General features: G+C 41.8%; 1 protein-coding gene across 3 annotated transcripts in view; it reads right to left on the reverse strand.

Moving 5' to 3' along the window:
* Window positions 1-6,180: 6,180 nt before the first annotated feature.
* The window catches only part of NUP58 (nucleoporin 58), a 29,979-nt gene continuing 22,410 nt past the window's right edge, over window positions 6,181-13,749 (reverse strand). For 2 of the 3 annotated variants that reach the window (XM_060234795.1, XM_060234794.1), the window contains 2 exons: window positions 12,314-12,409; window positions 6,181-8,803 (listed from right to left, as the gene is read on the reverse strand). In XM_060234795.1, the coding sequence (XP_060090778.1) occupies window positions 8,634-8,803; window positions 12,314-12,409 (266 nt within the window). In that variant the 3' untranslated portion in view covers window positions 6,181-8,633. The remainder of the gene's footprint in view (window positions 8,804-12,313; window positions 12,410-13,749) is intronic. The other variant, XM_060234796.1, reaches the window with a different exon arrangement.

A 13,749-nucleotide genomic window follows, 5' to 3' on the forward strand; every position in this document is an offset into this window, starting at 1 on the left:
AACGCCATGCTGGGAATTATTAGGAAGGGAATTGAAAACAAAGCCAGTATCATAATGCCCCTGTAGAAATCGATGGTGCGGTCTCATTTGGAATACTGTGTACAATTCTGGTCACCGCACCTCAAAAAGGATATTATAGCATTGGAAAAAATGCAGAAAAGGGCAACTAGAATGATTAAAGGTTTGGAACACTTTCTCTATGAAGAAAGGTTAAAACGCTTGGGGCTCTTTAGCTTGAAGAAACATGGACTGCAGGGTGACATGGTAGAGGTTTACAAGATAATGCATGGGATGGAGAAAGAAGTACTTTTCTCCCTTTCTCACAATACAAGAACTCGTGGGCATTCAATGAAATTGCTGAGCAGTCAGTTTAGAATGGATAAAAGGAAGTACTTCTTCACCCAAAGGGTGATTAACATGTGGAACTCACTGCCACAGGAGGTAGTGGCGGCTACAAGCATAGCCAGCTTTAAGAGGGGATTGGATAAAAATATGGAGCAGAGGTCCATCAGTGGGTATTAGCCACAGTATATATATGTGTGTGTATATATATGTGTGTGTATGTATGTATGTATATGTGTGTGTGTGTGTATATATACACACACACATATATTGTGACACAGAGTATTGGACTGGATGGGTCATTGGCCTGATCCAACATGGCTTCTCTTATGTTCTTATGTGCCAAAATGCGCAGAGAGATGCTGGGTTCAGACAGCCATGTTATCCTGCACTTAGTCCAGTTATCCTGCAGTTATTGTGTAACACCCTGATGGTTTAAAATTTCCAGAGCATGGTGAACGGTCATAATATTCCCTTTCCATCACTTAACAGCAGTGGCCACTGATAGAAGACAAGCACCTGTGAATATAGCTCCATGGAGGAATGACAACTTTACAAGTGGCCTCTGTAGCTGTGCTTTGAAGTGCTGCTTGATATACAGCTAAGCAAGTCTGGGTGGTGCCATTGTGTCTGCAGGGGAGACCTCAAGAATGCTATGTGTTTATTTTTATTTTATTCATTTATTCCTTGTTTCCCCCCCCCCCCCCAACTGGGAGCTAAAGAAGCTTAGATTGATAGAATCATAGAGTTGGAAGGGATCTCCAGGGTCATCTAGTCTAACCCCTTACACAATGCAGGAAATTCATAAATATGTCCCACACACACACACACACACACACCTAGTGACCCCTGCTCCACACCTGGCAGATGGGGCAGGGGGAACTCCTCCAGGATCCCTGACAAAACTGGCCTGGAAAAAAACTGCTTCCTGTCTCCAAAGTGGCAATCAGCATTTCCTGGGCATTTAAGAAAGGGCCATGAGAACTGAACACTGATGTAACCCTTCCTGCCCTCGCTTTCATGATCTGCCTGAGTTCACAGAATCAGCATTGCTGTCAAATGGCCATCTAGCCTCTATTTAAAAAGCTTCTAAGAAGGAGAGCCCACCACCTCCCAAGGAAGCCTTTTCCACTGAGGAACTGCTCTGTCAGGAAATTCATCCTAATGTTTAGGCAAAAACTGTTTTGATTTAAATTCGAACAGTTGGTTCTGGTCTGATCTGGAACAACAGATAACAATTCTGCACCATCCTCTATATGACAGCCCTTCAAGTACAACGCCATTCTTTCCACCCCCGTTTTCTCACAACAACTCTGTGAGGTAGGTTAGGCTGAAAGAGTGTGACTGGCCCAAGATCACCCAGTGAGCTTTCCTTGGCAGAGTAGGGCTGTAAATCTACTTCCACTGAACCATCCGTAGTCTTTAGGGGTGGCTCAGTGGCACAACATCTGCTTTCCATGCAGAAGGTCCCAGGGTCAATCCGTGGCATATCCAGTGAACAGGCTCAGATAGTAAGGGATAGATGTAAAAGACCGCCGCCTGAGACACTGGAGAGCAGCTGCCAGTCAGAGTAGACAGCTCAGACCCTGATAGACCAATGGGCTGACTGAGTGCAAGGCAGCTTCATGTCTTTGTATATTAATGATACATGATCACAAACAAGCTTGGGGGTTGGCACTAACTCTGAATGGTTAGTGTTGCTAGATTGTACAGTGTTGTAGTGAAACTGGCAGCGGCAGAAGACAGGACATTAGCTTGCCAGGAAGTGACCCGTTTAAATTTCCATCACTGATCAGAATTGGAATTTGGAAGTATTATTTCTTGGATGGTGCTAAGCTTTGGCTGTACTGACAATCGCCGCTGAGAGGTGCCTGGGATGGAAAGAAAAAGAACAATTGAGAGACAGCTCCTTAGTGCATTCTTGGTAGATTGATGGGCCTTTGCAGGGATATTTTCATGCTGGAACAGAATTCCAGCCACTTATTGCCCCCTTGTGGTGATGCTCATATGTGATGACAGCCAAAAAGGATTCAGAGTTGGAGTCCAGTAGCACCTTTAAGATCAACAAAGTTTTATTCACGGTGTAACTTTTTGTGTGCTAGAAAGCTTAACTTGTGAATAAAACTTTGCTGGTCTTAAAGATGCTACTGGACTCCAGCTTTGTTCTATTGCTTCAGACCAACACGGCTGCCCACCTGGATCTAAGAGGATTCAAAGGTAGTGTTGCACAAATTAGACTTTGAGGCCAGTGGCACCTTAAAGACCAAAAAAGTTTTATTCAAGGTATAAACTTCCGTGTGCATGCGCATGAAAGCTTATACTTTGAATAAAATGTTGTTGATGTTAAAGGTGCCACTGGACTCAAACTTTGTTCTAATAATAAAACAAGAGTTTCATTTCAAATTAGGAATGCTGCAATCTTATTTTACTCGTGCTCCCAAAAGTGTATTTCATTTATAAGATCCTGCTGGCTGACACGCCATTGGCTGTGCCGCTTAAGCAGGAGTTTGTTTCCAAGAGCAAGTGTGAGTGATTGACAACAGTCACTCTCAACTTTAGAACACTGAAGTAAGTTACGTTCAGTCCTCCCCACCCCCAAGGCTCAAGTAGACTCTTTAATCAATGGATCCCACTCACCCACCCCAGAAGCAGCTCTGAAGAGGATGGCATCAAACAATAAAATGTTCACTTTGCCTCAAGGCACTAAATGTAAAAAGTTGTACAAGCACATGAAACCTTCACAGGCAAAGTCACGCCCTGACCTACCCTGTCCAATGTTGTCTACCTTGACCATCAGTGGCTCTCCAAGGTCCTGTTCTATTGCTGCGGGCCCTTTAACCGGAGATGCCAAAGACTGAGTGTGACACCTTCCAGAGGCAAAACACGAACCCAGCAACAGAATTTATAGTTATTATAAGCAGAGCAGTAAGCTTGTTTTTTGCTGAGGAAGAGCCTGGCTAAAATCTCTCATAATCTATCAAGCTTCTTAAATAGATTTGGACACAGTCCCCCACCCCCGACTGTGTGTGTTATGTGCCATCACATTGCTTCAAACTTATGGCAACTCTATAAATTAATGACCTTCAAAGCATCCCATTGTTAACAGCCTCGCTCAGGTCTTGCAAACAGAAGGTTGTGGCTGCCTTATTGAGTCACTGTATCCCACAATGGGTCTTCCTTTTTTCCTGCCTTCAACTTTAAAAAAAAAATTATATCCTGCCCTATACTTTGAATTGCAGAGTCAGAGTGGTCACAATCTCCTTTACCTCCCCCCCCCCCCAACACACACAACAGACACCCTGTGAGATAGGTGGGGCTGAGAGAGCTCTTGAAGCAGCTGCCCTTTCAAGGACAACTCCTATGAGAGCTATGGCTGACCCAAGGCCATTCCAGCAGCTGCAAATGGAGGAGTGGGGAATCAAACCCAGTTCTCCCAGATAAGTGTCCACACACTTAACCACTACACCAAACTGGCTCTCTTTTCTAGCATTATTGTCTTTTCCAGTGAGCCTTCTTATGATGAGACCAAAGTACAATAGCTTGTTTAATGATTTTAGCTTCTTAGGAGAGTTCCCAGTGTACTTGAGAGTTAAGATCATCCTCTGATGACAAGCACTCTGTGGACATACAACCAGAAGCAGAGGTGATTTAATGACCCTGAACCTCCCAGATCCTAGTCTGACACAATAACCTATGAGACCAATCCGGCTTTCATGTTACTTCAGCATGGTTACAAGATCGCGTGAGATTTGAAATGTACTTAGTACAAATGGAAATGCTTCAGAAATGAAATCTTCAAACACTACCTTTGACCAGTTATCAGAACATCAGTTTCACGGTAATTAGCTAACCTGGGTCTTCGTGGATTGATGTCTTCTCTGTAGATGGATGAAGGGATGATCCAACAGGAAATTCTGTGTTAAGTCCCATTGAAACAGAACAAAGATCTGATTTTTATTTTAATGTAGTAATTTTGGGTTGGATCTTGGCAGCTTTCCTGCTGGCAAAAGAGGAACCCACTTTGGATGACCAGAAAGGCTATTCCAGGGACAGGGCTCATAGAAGCCATAGAGAACACAGAATGGAGGGGAATCAGGCAAGATCCAGAGGGAAAGGTGGCATGAACCAACCCTCAAATGCACAAATAATTCCAATTGTTCTACCATTTAAACATTGTGAAGAAACATTATTAATGTAGCAACCTATGGATCTCATTATTTGTTACTAAAGTCTTAATTACTAGTGGTATCCCAGTGCTTCAGGGATAAAGCATTTCAAGCAGAGGGGGTAAGCAGCACCAAAAATTTTAAAAATACAGTTCGCAATGCAGACTATTGTGTTATTAGATGCATTATCTAAGGGGGTGGGGCAGAGAGCCTCTACAAGTGGAAGACATCAGATTGTAAAGTCTTTGGAATACAGAACAACAAACCATTTAATAGGAGCCAATGAAGTGGGAGGAAAAAGAAAACACTGGAACTGATTAAGAAACCAGTATCCAGCTGTACACGTACCGATTAGAGCTTTCTGTAAGTTGGATTGGTTTCCCACTGGTACAAATGCTTTTCAAAATATATTTTTTAAAAAAGTGCACAGGAAAAAACAATTAATTTCAAGTGGGTGGGATCGCTAGAATACTGTGGAACTAGTTCCGTTATTCCAGGGGGGATATGTTTGCTCGACACAGCAGCTTCCTTGCCTCTAAGGCTAGTGACAAATTGCTTTTGAAACAGAGGGTTCTTTCCTGTTGTTAAAGAAAAAGTAAACCAAAATTAACTAGGCTAATGTGAAGGCCCTTCGGTTAGCCTGACCAGCTCCTTGGATCCCAGCTAATGTGTCTGCATTATCTTGGGCCAGAAGTGGTACAGAATCTGGCGTTCTGCTTTAGCACCTTTAGAATTCTGATGCCTCCTTAGTACAAAATATTAATAATTGTTTTCTCCCACCCTGTGTGCCTCTTTGAGACCTTTGTTCCACTAGAATAAAAGCTATGTGAGTCAGTTGCTTCAAAATTCAGGTTTAGTGGCACATCAGCAAAATCTTCCAGGGCATGGTGAGCTTTGGCTCATGAAAGCTTATTCACTGGAAAATTTTGTTGCATTAAAGATGCCACTGGTCTTGAATTTTGTTTGCCTGCTACAAATTATCAATTGCTCAAGAGTACCAATCTAAACCCAATTTTAAAAAAAATCACCAGAAAGGACTTGGGGTCAATAACAGCCCAAATAAAGAGGATGGAGGAGATAAAACTATTGGTCTCACATGGAAGAAACTGAGCCTTCTTTGACAGGAAGGGTGAAATATAAATCTAATAAAATAAAATAAAAAATAAGCTAGTTTAACATGCCAATGACTACTGCTGATGTTCATACAGCAGTTAAAATTAAGTACTAACTACCTGATATTTGCTCTCATACACACAGCTTTGGAGTTGAAAAGGGGGGAAAAGCAACTGAATTATTGGAAGCAGAAACTGGACAACACCCCGCAGATATTTCTCTTAGCATAACAAGTTATTAACAATACATTTCCCAGCTACTGCTGATGCCAACATGGAAGGTGATGCCTGGTTCCCACATTATACTGTCTATACAAGTGTACAAGTGAGACCCATCAGGACTGCTCCAATATGGAAGAAAATACGTTTATTCATCTTCATTTATACCACCTTTCTCCTAAATGAAGACTGAAAGCTGCTTATGCACACTGGCTTGTGTACATTGGTCTTTGGTTCCACTGAGCATAGTCTTCATGTCAATGAGTGCAGTAGAATCACTGCCTAGGTCTTTGGGGAAATAGGGACACATTCAGAAATAAAGACAATTTTTAATAACAAGGCACACTTAAATCAGTTTTTAATTGTGAAACAGAAAGCTGCACATGTGGACAAAGACAACAGTTAAAAAAATAGCTTCACAAATTATATACAGCAAGGAAATTCAGTGGTTCAATGTTGTAATCTTGTAAAAAGCAGGGAAACACACATCAGGTTTGCTTTTCTTTAAACTGAAGCCTAATACAAGCCCAACACTAATTCAAAATAAAACTGTGGTCTGAAATGAATTTTAAGCTTTTCTTAATCCCATCAGGTTTAAAAGCTCTACCCTCCTTTAAAATAAACAAATAAAACCCAACAACCTGCTCATACTTCAAATGTTGCTTGCACATGTGTATAAAGGTGAAAAGCCTTGTGCTAAGCAAGCTATTCCCCTTTATTTCTGAACACAACACATTCAAGACTCACACATCTGCCTGATTATTTATTACGTAAGACATAAAACCAGCAGAACTTACAAAAATAATACTAAACCGAAGGCAGACAAGTTCAAAACCAGAATATGTACAATTACACTTTCTAAAGGTGCCTACATGAGAACTGCAAATATTTGCTTGGATTATATACAAAAAAGTTTCTATGTAAAAAGACGAGACCTCACTGAAGTTCTACACAGACACATGCAGCAGTATTGAGACTGGCTGATTTACAGCCCACACCCCTGAAATAAATGGCCTAGCAAAAGCCCCATTGAAATGAAAGGGATCTGTGCTGACAGCACTGGGCAGCCCCTAGTTTAAGGAAACCAGCGTTCCCATTACGTTGCTTTTACTTCGCAGAAGACGGGGCTTCAAAATGCAAGGATGCCATCACCTGAACTCAAACAAGACTAGAATTACAGCTGTTTCCCAGCGTCTACTCTTAGTATATGACCTTGAGCTACACTTTGCAGCTACTTATTGTGCCCTGCTGTCCTTGAGCATAAAAGCAAGTATCTCCTTTTTGGAACCAATGCTTGTCTCAGAACAGCACAGGCTTTGTCTATATTGGAAATAAACGCCCTAAACAAAGTGGACTCATTTGTTCTGAAATAGCCCCAGTCAGTGCTGAATTCTTTTGCATACTGCTTATGTGCATAGCACAAGGTGAGACAAGGAAGTCTGCAGAAGATGCTGCAAATTTTCACTAGATGTTTCCTCATCCTTGGTGCACTCTGCTTCTAGAAGTTTTGCCACGCCTTTCCCAGAGTGCTCTTCTGTTATGCTGTTCATACAAGGAGAGCCACTCATGAGAGTTTTTTGTGCAGATTGGGGCTATTTCAGAATGCATGAATCAGCCATCTGCTCTCCAAAGTTACGGGTTCCTTCTGAAGCCCTGAAGCTGAAAATATCGCCAGGGTTCAAAACTAATCAGCTTGAGTATGTTAACTGTGAACACACAGTTCAACGCAATGAATGGAAACAAAATAAGAATGGTTATCAGATGAGACAACTTGCTATGTTTCATGTCTTGAAAATACATGCATTAATACATTTGTGTTTGATATGCTGGAACACTATGTGCATATTTGTGGAAGGGGTGAGAACTACTCAGAACCAAAACTGAATTTGGAAGCGTTTAAGAGATCCCCACAGATCGCTCTCCTCCACATGACAGGGTACAGGGATAAGAAACAACCCATATCTCCCTCTTCACACAGCATTCCTCCCTCACCTCTGACATCGACTTGAGGGTGTAATATCCCAGGAGGTCCATCCATTACAGGGACCATGTCCCACATAAGATCTGATAAACTGAAAAGGCAGCCTTAGTTGATGCACATTGGTTTGTACATGTGTAGCCCCATCAAAACATTATGCTCAGTGGCCATGGAGGTGGAGCAGGGACCAGGCAGGGCAGCAAAGCATGTTCTTGCCCTTGTTCTCCAGCACACACGAGGGCCTCAACTGTGGACCCCACCTCTACCTAACTCTCTATCTTATGAGAAAAGTTTTAAATGAATTAAATGTACCAAGTATGCACACTCAGCTGTGTATTTGTACTGTATATATTTACATACATATACACTAAACCACCCTGATGATTTTAAAAGGTGAAACAGACAATACGGGCTCTAGCATATTTTACTAGAATATAACTTTCTCTATACAAAAACCAAAACCCTCCAAGTATGCATGTTTCTACATGGTTTAAAGCTTATCGACAAAAATATTCTGCTACTGTTAGAAGGTTAAATATATGATTTTACAGGATTCTTTAATCATGAAATACATATCTAAACCTAAGACCAAAAAAAATTCTTAATTGGGCTTTGATTCACAAGAAAATAGCTGTTTGTTACATTTTAATAATCCAGGACAGGAAGAAGTAGCAAAATGTTATAAATCTCCAAGATGCAGAGCACCTATTTTATCAGCGTAAAAAAATAGATTTTCTCACAATGAGCCGCGTGAATGCAGCAACGCCCTCCTCCTCTCGGCCCCCGCCTGCCCTTGTGCCTCCCCCTTTCTGCCCTTCATCTCTTCCCCCTCTTGTTTCCAGCTGGGGGTTTCTTCAGCTGAAGAAGTTGTCCTCCTGTGCCAAAGCTTGCAGAGGCTGGATTGGACACCCCAAATGTCAGGCCAGCAGATGCTGTGATGCCAGGATTGCTGAAGTTAAACCCAGATGTGCTTGAACTGCCAAAGCCTTGGAGGGGAGGGGAAAATATTTCAACATGAGATGATGCGGAGACTCAGTTATTTCTTTCATCTAATAAAAAGTTACGTTTTCACCCAAATGGTAAGTGGGAAACAACTGCATGCATACACTGCCATTCAGGGAATTCATCATAAAGCTATGGCTGTCAGTCTGAGAATACAGGAATAGATCACTTGCTTTAAGGCGCTACACTTCAACATACATAACGGCTGCAATGGAAAAACTGCCTCCCATTGCTGGTTATCCTTCAGGCCACATGAAATGTCCTATGACGAGAGAACTTGTCTGCGCAACTTGTGTGCCCAAGGATAGTGAGTCACTTCATACATACACAAAAATCTCCAAAAAGAACTAGGCCAGGATGCGCTGTTGCTGTACTGTGCTGAAGAAAGGCAAATTACCAACTATAGCTGGAATGCCCGAGGGGCAACATTTTGCATTAACTCCTGATTTTACCATCAGGAATATTATGTGAGGCTCCCAACTGGTATACTGCTCTTTTGCTCATTTTTCAGGGTGACAGGCAATAAATATATATATACATATACATTCAAGAGAACCCATTCTTCTCTCTACACAGAAACACGCATTTCAGTATGCAGTGTGGTTTGATTAATCCTTGTCCAGTGAAACAAGTTTTCCTACAAACTAGCATAAATTGCATACTGAAGAGAAGGCGTAAGTGTGTGTTTCTTCTAATAAGGTGTGTGCATAATAGAGGTTTACAAGATTATGCATGGGATGGAGAAAGTAGAGAAAGAAGTACTTTTCTCCCTTTCTCACAGTACAAGAACTCGTGGGCATTCAATGAAATTGCTGAGCAGTCAGTTTAGAATGGATAAAAGGAAGTACTTCTTTACCCAAAGGGTGATTAACATGTGGAATTCACTGCCACAGGAGGTGGTGGCGGCTACAAGCATAGCCAGCTTTAAGAGGGGATTGGATAAAAATATGGAGCAGAGGTCTGTCAGTGGCTATTAGACACAGTATATATATATGTGTGTGTGTGTGTGTGTGTATGTATGTATGTATACACACACACACATATTGGCCACTGTGTGACACAAAGTGTTGGACTGGATGGGCCATTGGCCTGATCCAACATGGCTTCTCTTATGTTCTTATGCATGTGTATGGGCGGAGAGGGGTTGATGATGGAGGATGGTAGCAAAATCCCATATGTACACCATGTATTGGTACAGATCAGAGTCCGGAATATGATGCCTCAAGTAGGTATCATAGTAAAAGAAAATGCAAGTCAGACATGTGTTCTATTAGCCAAGGGAGAACCAGGAGTCAAATAAAGCAGCATATAAGAATGAAGAGATGCAACCTGCTACAGATATGCCCAACCACAAGCACACAGAGGCATGTCCTGACAAACCGAAAATCTTAACAAGCAGTGCGGAAAAGAGCTGTGAGGCTACAAAACAAAGCCTTTTGTGCAAATGGTTGAAGTTGGTTTCTTTAAAAAAAAATTATCCATGAGTTATTAGAGTCCTCAGATGCAAACCTCCATCCTAACCCTAGGATGGAGATCCAGAATGCGCCCTAGATTCCCTTCTGCTTCCCTCACGTCAGGGGAAGTTTATCACTGAACAAGGAGATTCCTGCAGAGACCACACAAGTCAAAGGTCACTGGCAATTAGTTTTGTGTTACCTTGAAGGATGATGGTGTTATTGGGCCTTGTTTATAAAACTGGGCTCTGCAGAACAGACAGTTGGTTCTATAGGTGCAGTGGACCTGGGCCCCTACATTGCGAACTCTTTAAGCATACGACTACTTCAGTAGTTTGCAGAAGGAGGGCTGTATAACCCAGCACCCTACAAAGGGGTTTATTTATCTAAGGAATGTTCAACTTGGGAAATATATGTAATCTGCTTTCTTTAAAAAAAGGCATGAGGTCAACAGCTGAAATTCTGACTTGCTGCTTCCAAAAACACAGTATAGATAACCTCAAGTCATTTAATGAAGACTAAAGTGCCAAAGCTACTATGCACACAAGGAGTATTTGATTGTCTCCAAAGGTATCTTGCTAGGCTAGGCTGCCTGAGTGTCTAAGAGGGAATGCTATAAGGCAGCTAAGTGACAGGGTTACCATAGCAGCAGCAGTTTCTCAGTTGTGTATCAGTTAGCAGTAAGGTAATTGATTCTTTTCAACAAACCGAAAAAAAAATCTAGCATGTGAAATTACATCTAGCCTAGAAACAAGGCAATGTACGTATTATTAGTGTACCATAGCTACATCCAGACATCAGAAGCTGCAATTTGAAAGTGATGAGTCTGAAATACTCTGGCTTATATGTCCCTTCACTTAAGAGCGTGCAGCACAATGTTGGTTGATTACTCTGAATTTTGATGCATTAACAAACTGATGTTTGTTGCTTCTGTTCAAAGCAGGATTAAGCTATACTTCAAAATCAAAGTTTGCAGGTAAACAGAAAAATCTCAACTGTGTTCAAATCCAGATATCATAATTGTGATTAGATTGAAGATTTCCTAAATTTACAAGTCTTCAATCTTGGCTCCACATGGAAGGAGAGAGATGATTGAGTATGGAAGCCCAAGGATTCCAGAAGTGTTTATACTAACAGCTATGGTTTGTTGTGACATTTGAATGTTGCCCATTTTTACATAAAGCAGGGGAAAACTTATTAGAAATCATATCACAAGCAATGAAACATTTACAAGTTTCCTCTCTTGTATTCTGAGTTGTCATTTAACCAATTTAGAGAGCTCACAGGAATAACTATACACTTGGTTTAAAAAGAAACATTCAATTTTAGCATAACTGTAAAGCTGTAAGCCTACATTTAGAGTTGGGAGAAAGCAGGCTAAAACGTTTTAAACAAATAATACTGCAGGACTGATAAAAATAAGAGACTTTTAAAATAACAAAGTAAGGTGGCAGCACTGAAGGCTGGAATCTTCCACTATTTGTTTACAAAGACATTGGCTGGGATCTTAAGAGTTAACTTTAAGAGAACCCAGGAACCTGGGCATGCCCAGTAGGATTTTCACTTTCCCCCTTTCACTAGCAAAGGGGAACTGCTTTTCAAACTGTCTTCAGCTTCATAGGAGTCTTGCCTTTCAACTTGAGGGACTGCTATGAGGGAAAAAAATCTAACACAGCCTTTCCTGTGCAGAATTGGCTTAGAAGGGTATGTCTGCTCAGAATAGCACTGCAAGTTTCTTGAACATGCAGAACTTGAATCTAGGTTTGCACTTAGTGGTGGAAAGCACTTGTCAAGTCATGGCTGACTTGTGGCAGCCATATAGGATTTTCAAGGCAAGAGATGTTCAGAGGTGGTTTGCCATTGCCTGCCTCTGTGTCACAACCCTGGTATTCCTTGGAGATCTTCCATCCAAGTAGTAGCTATGGCCGACCCTATTTAGCTTCTGAGACTGGATGAGATCGGGCTATTCAGGGCAGGGCAGGCTAGGTACTTAGAGCAACTTAATTACCTTAACATTGGAAAAACAAAAAAAAGACAAACCTGCACTAAGGCTTCCTGAAGGCTTATTTGTCGTTCCAAATCCAAATGATGATGCACCTGTAGCAGTGCTTCCAAAACCAGAGCTACTTCCAAATCCTAATGGAACAGCAGTGAAGACATGGGACACAAATTAAAACAATGTACACACAGGGCTGGCTTGAATTAAAGGACTTGGGCTCCCTTAAAAGGCCTGATCAGCCACCAAGGTGAAGCTGTTCCTGAATACAGTGGGCAGAAAAATTCACTGCCTTTGTAGTACTTTCAAGAAGACACTCCATTGTGAAGACTGCAATGTTTAATTGAGATGCCTACAGATGGACACACATTTTAATAACGCTGAAGGACCAGCCTTGCTAATGTGGATGCAGCTGCAGAAGATTTATGGCTGCACTAGGCATTTGCCAAGAGACAAACTCTTCTTTAAGTAGTAGAAAGATACAAAAAGGCATCCTCCTCTTAAAGCCCATGTGCTGGACAGCTGTGCGAGGCATGGTTTTACTGCCATTACTGCGCAATCAAGCAAGCACAGAATCGCTCCTTCTGCCTTCGTGCAAGGGCCTGATGGGGATGAATGTACCTGTCTTTTCTCCCTCATATAGGGCTGGAAAGAAACCGTGTGCATGCTCAGGATCTCTGTTTAAGGTAACAAATGGGTGCAGCTCACAATTTCCACTTATTTCCTGAAGTAGAAATCAATGGGCAAGAAGCTTCAAGTCTGCCTCTGAACCTAACCACCCTGCTGCGGGTTAAAAAAAAAGACAGGTGTTATAGTAATGTCTTACTCCCGTGCAGCAATGAGAACAGGAAGACTCAGAGTATTCTACAATACAATCCTAGGCATGTCTACTCAGAAATTAGTCACTTCCAGGTAAGTGTGCATAGGATTGAAGCCTAGGTATTCTAAATTATTTTTGGAGGTGGTCTAAATTATTTCTGGAGGTGGGGGGGGAGGGGAAAGCATGAGATCATGATTTGCACACAGAAGAACAGCAAGCGTGTGTTCTGCAGCCCAGGTGATGCTCAACTTTAATGCTTCCAAAACCGTTACTATTCCTTTTCTTGCCTTAAAGGTGTGCTTGTAAGTTGTGTACATAAGACAGACTTTTAAAACAGGGAAAGGCAATGTGGCTGTTTTGCAAGAGGTATGATACACTTTGCTGGGCCTTTGGCATGGTACATTGTTATGGCAAGTCAACATGCAAAGTAAGAGTACCAATGTTCCTTATGTCTGTTCATGTACTATGGGGAAGTCAGCAGCACTCCTTACAAGGAGAACAAACGTTACTGCTTTTGAAAGTGTGAACTATACTAGCCGCCTCTCTCTCTATCACACGCTGGGTCCTGAAACATGCTACCCCTCACCACCACCACCCCCAAAAAAGCAAGAACTCCTGTACAATATCCTGAAGCGTCTATCTTCTGAATGGAGCACAGCA

Source organism: Heteronotia binoei, chromosome 3 (assembly GCF_032191835.1).
Source record: "Heteronotia binoei isolate CCM8104 ecotype False Entrance Well chromosome 3, APGP_CSIRO_Hbin_v1, whole genome shotgun sequence".
Classification (NCBI taxonomy): Eukaryota; Metazoa; Chordata; class Lepidosauria; order Squamata; family Gekkonidae; genus Heteronotia; species Heteronotia binoei.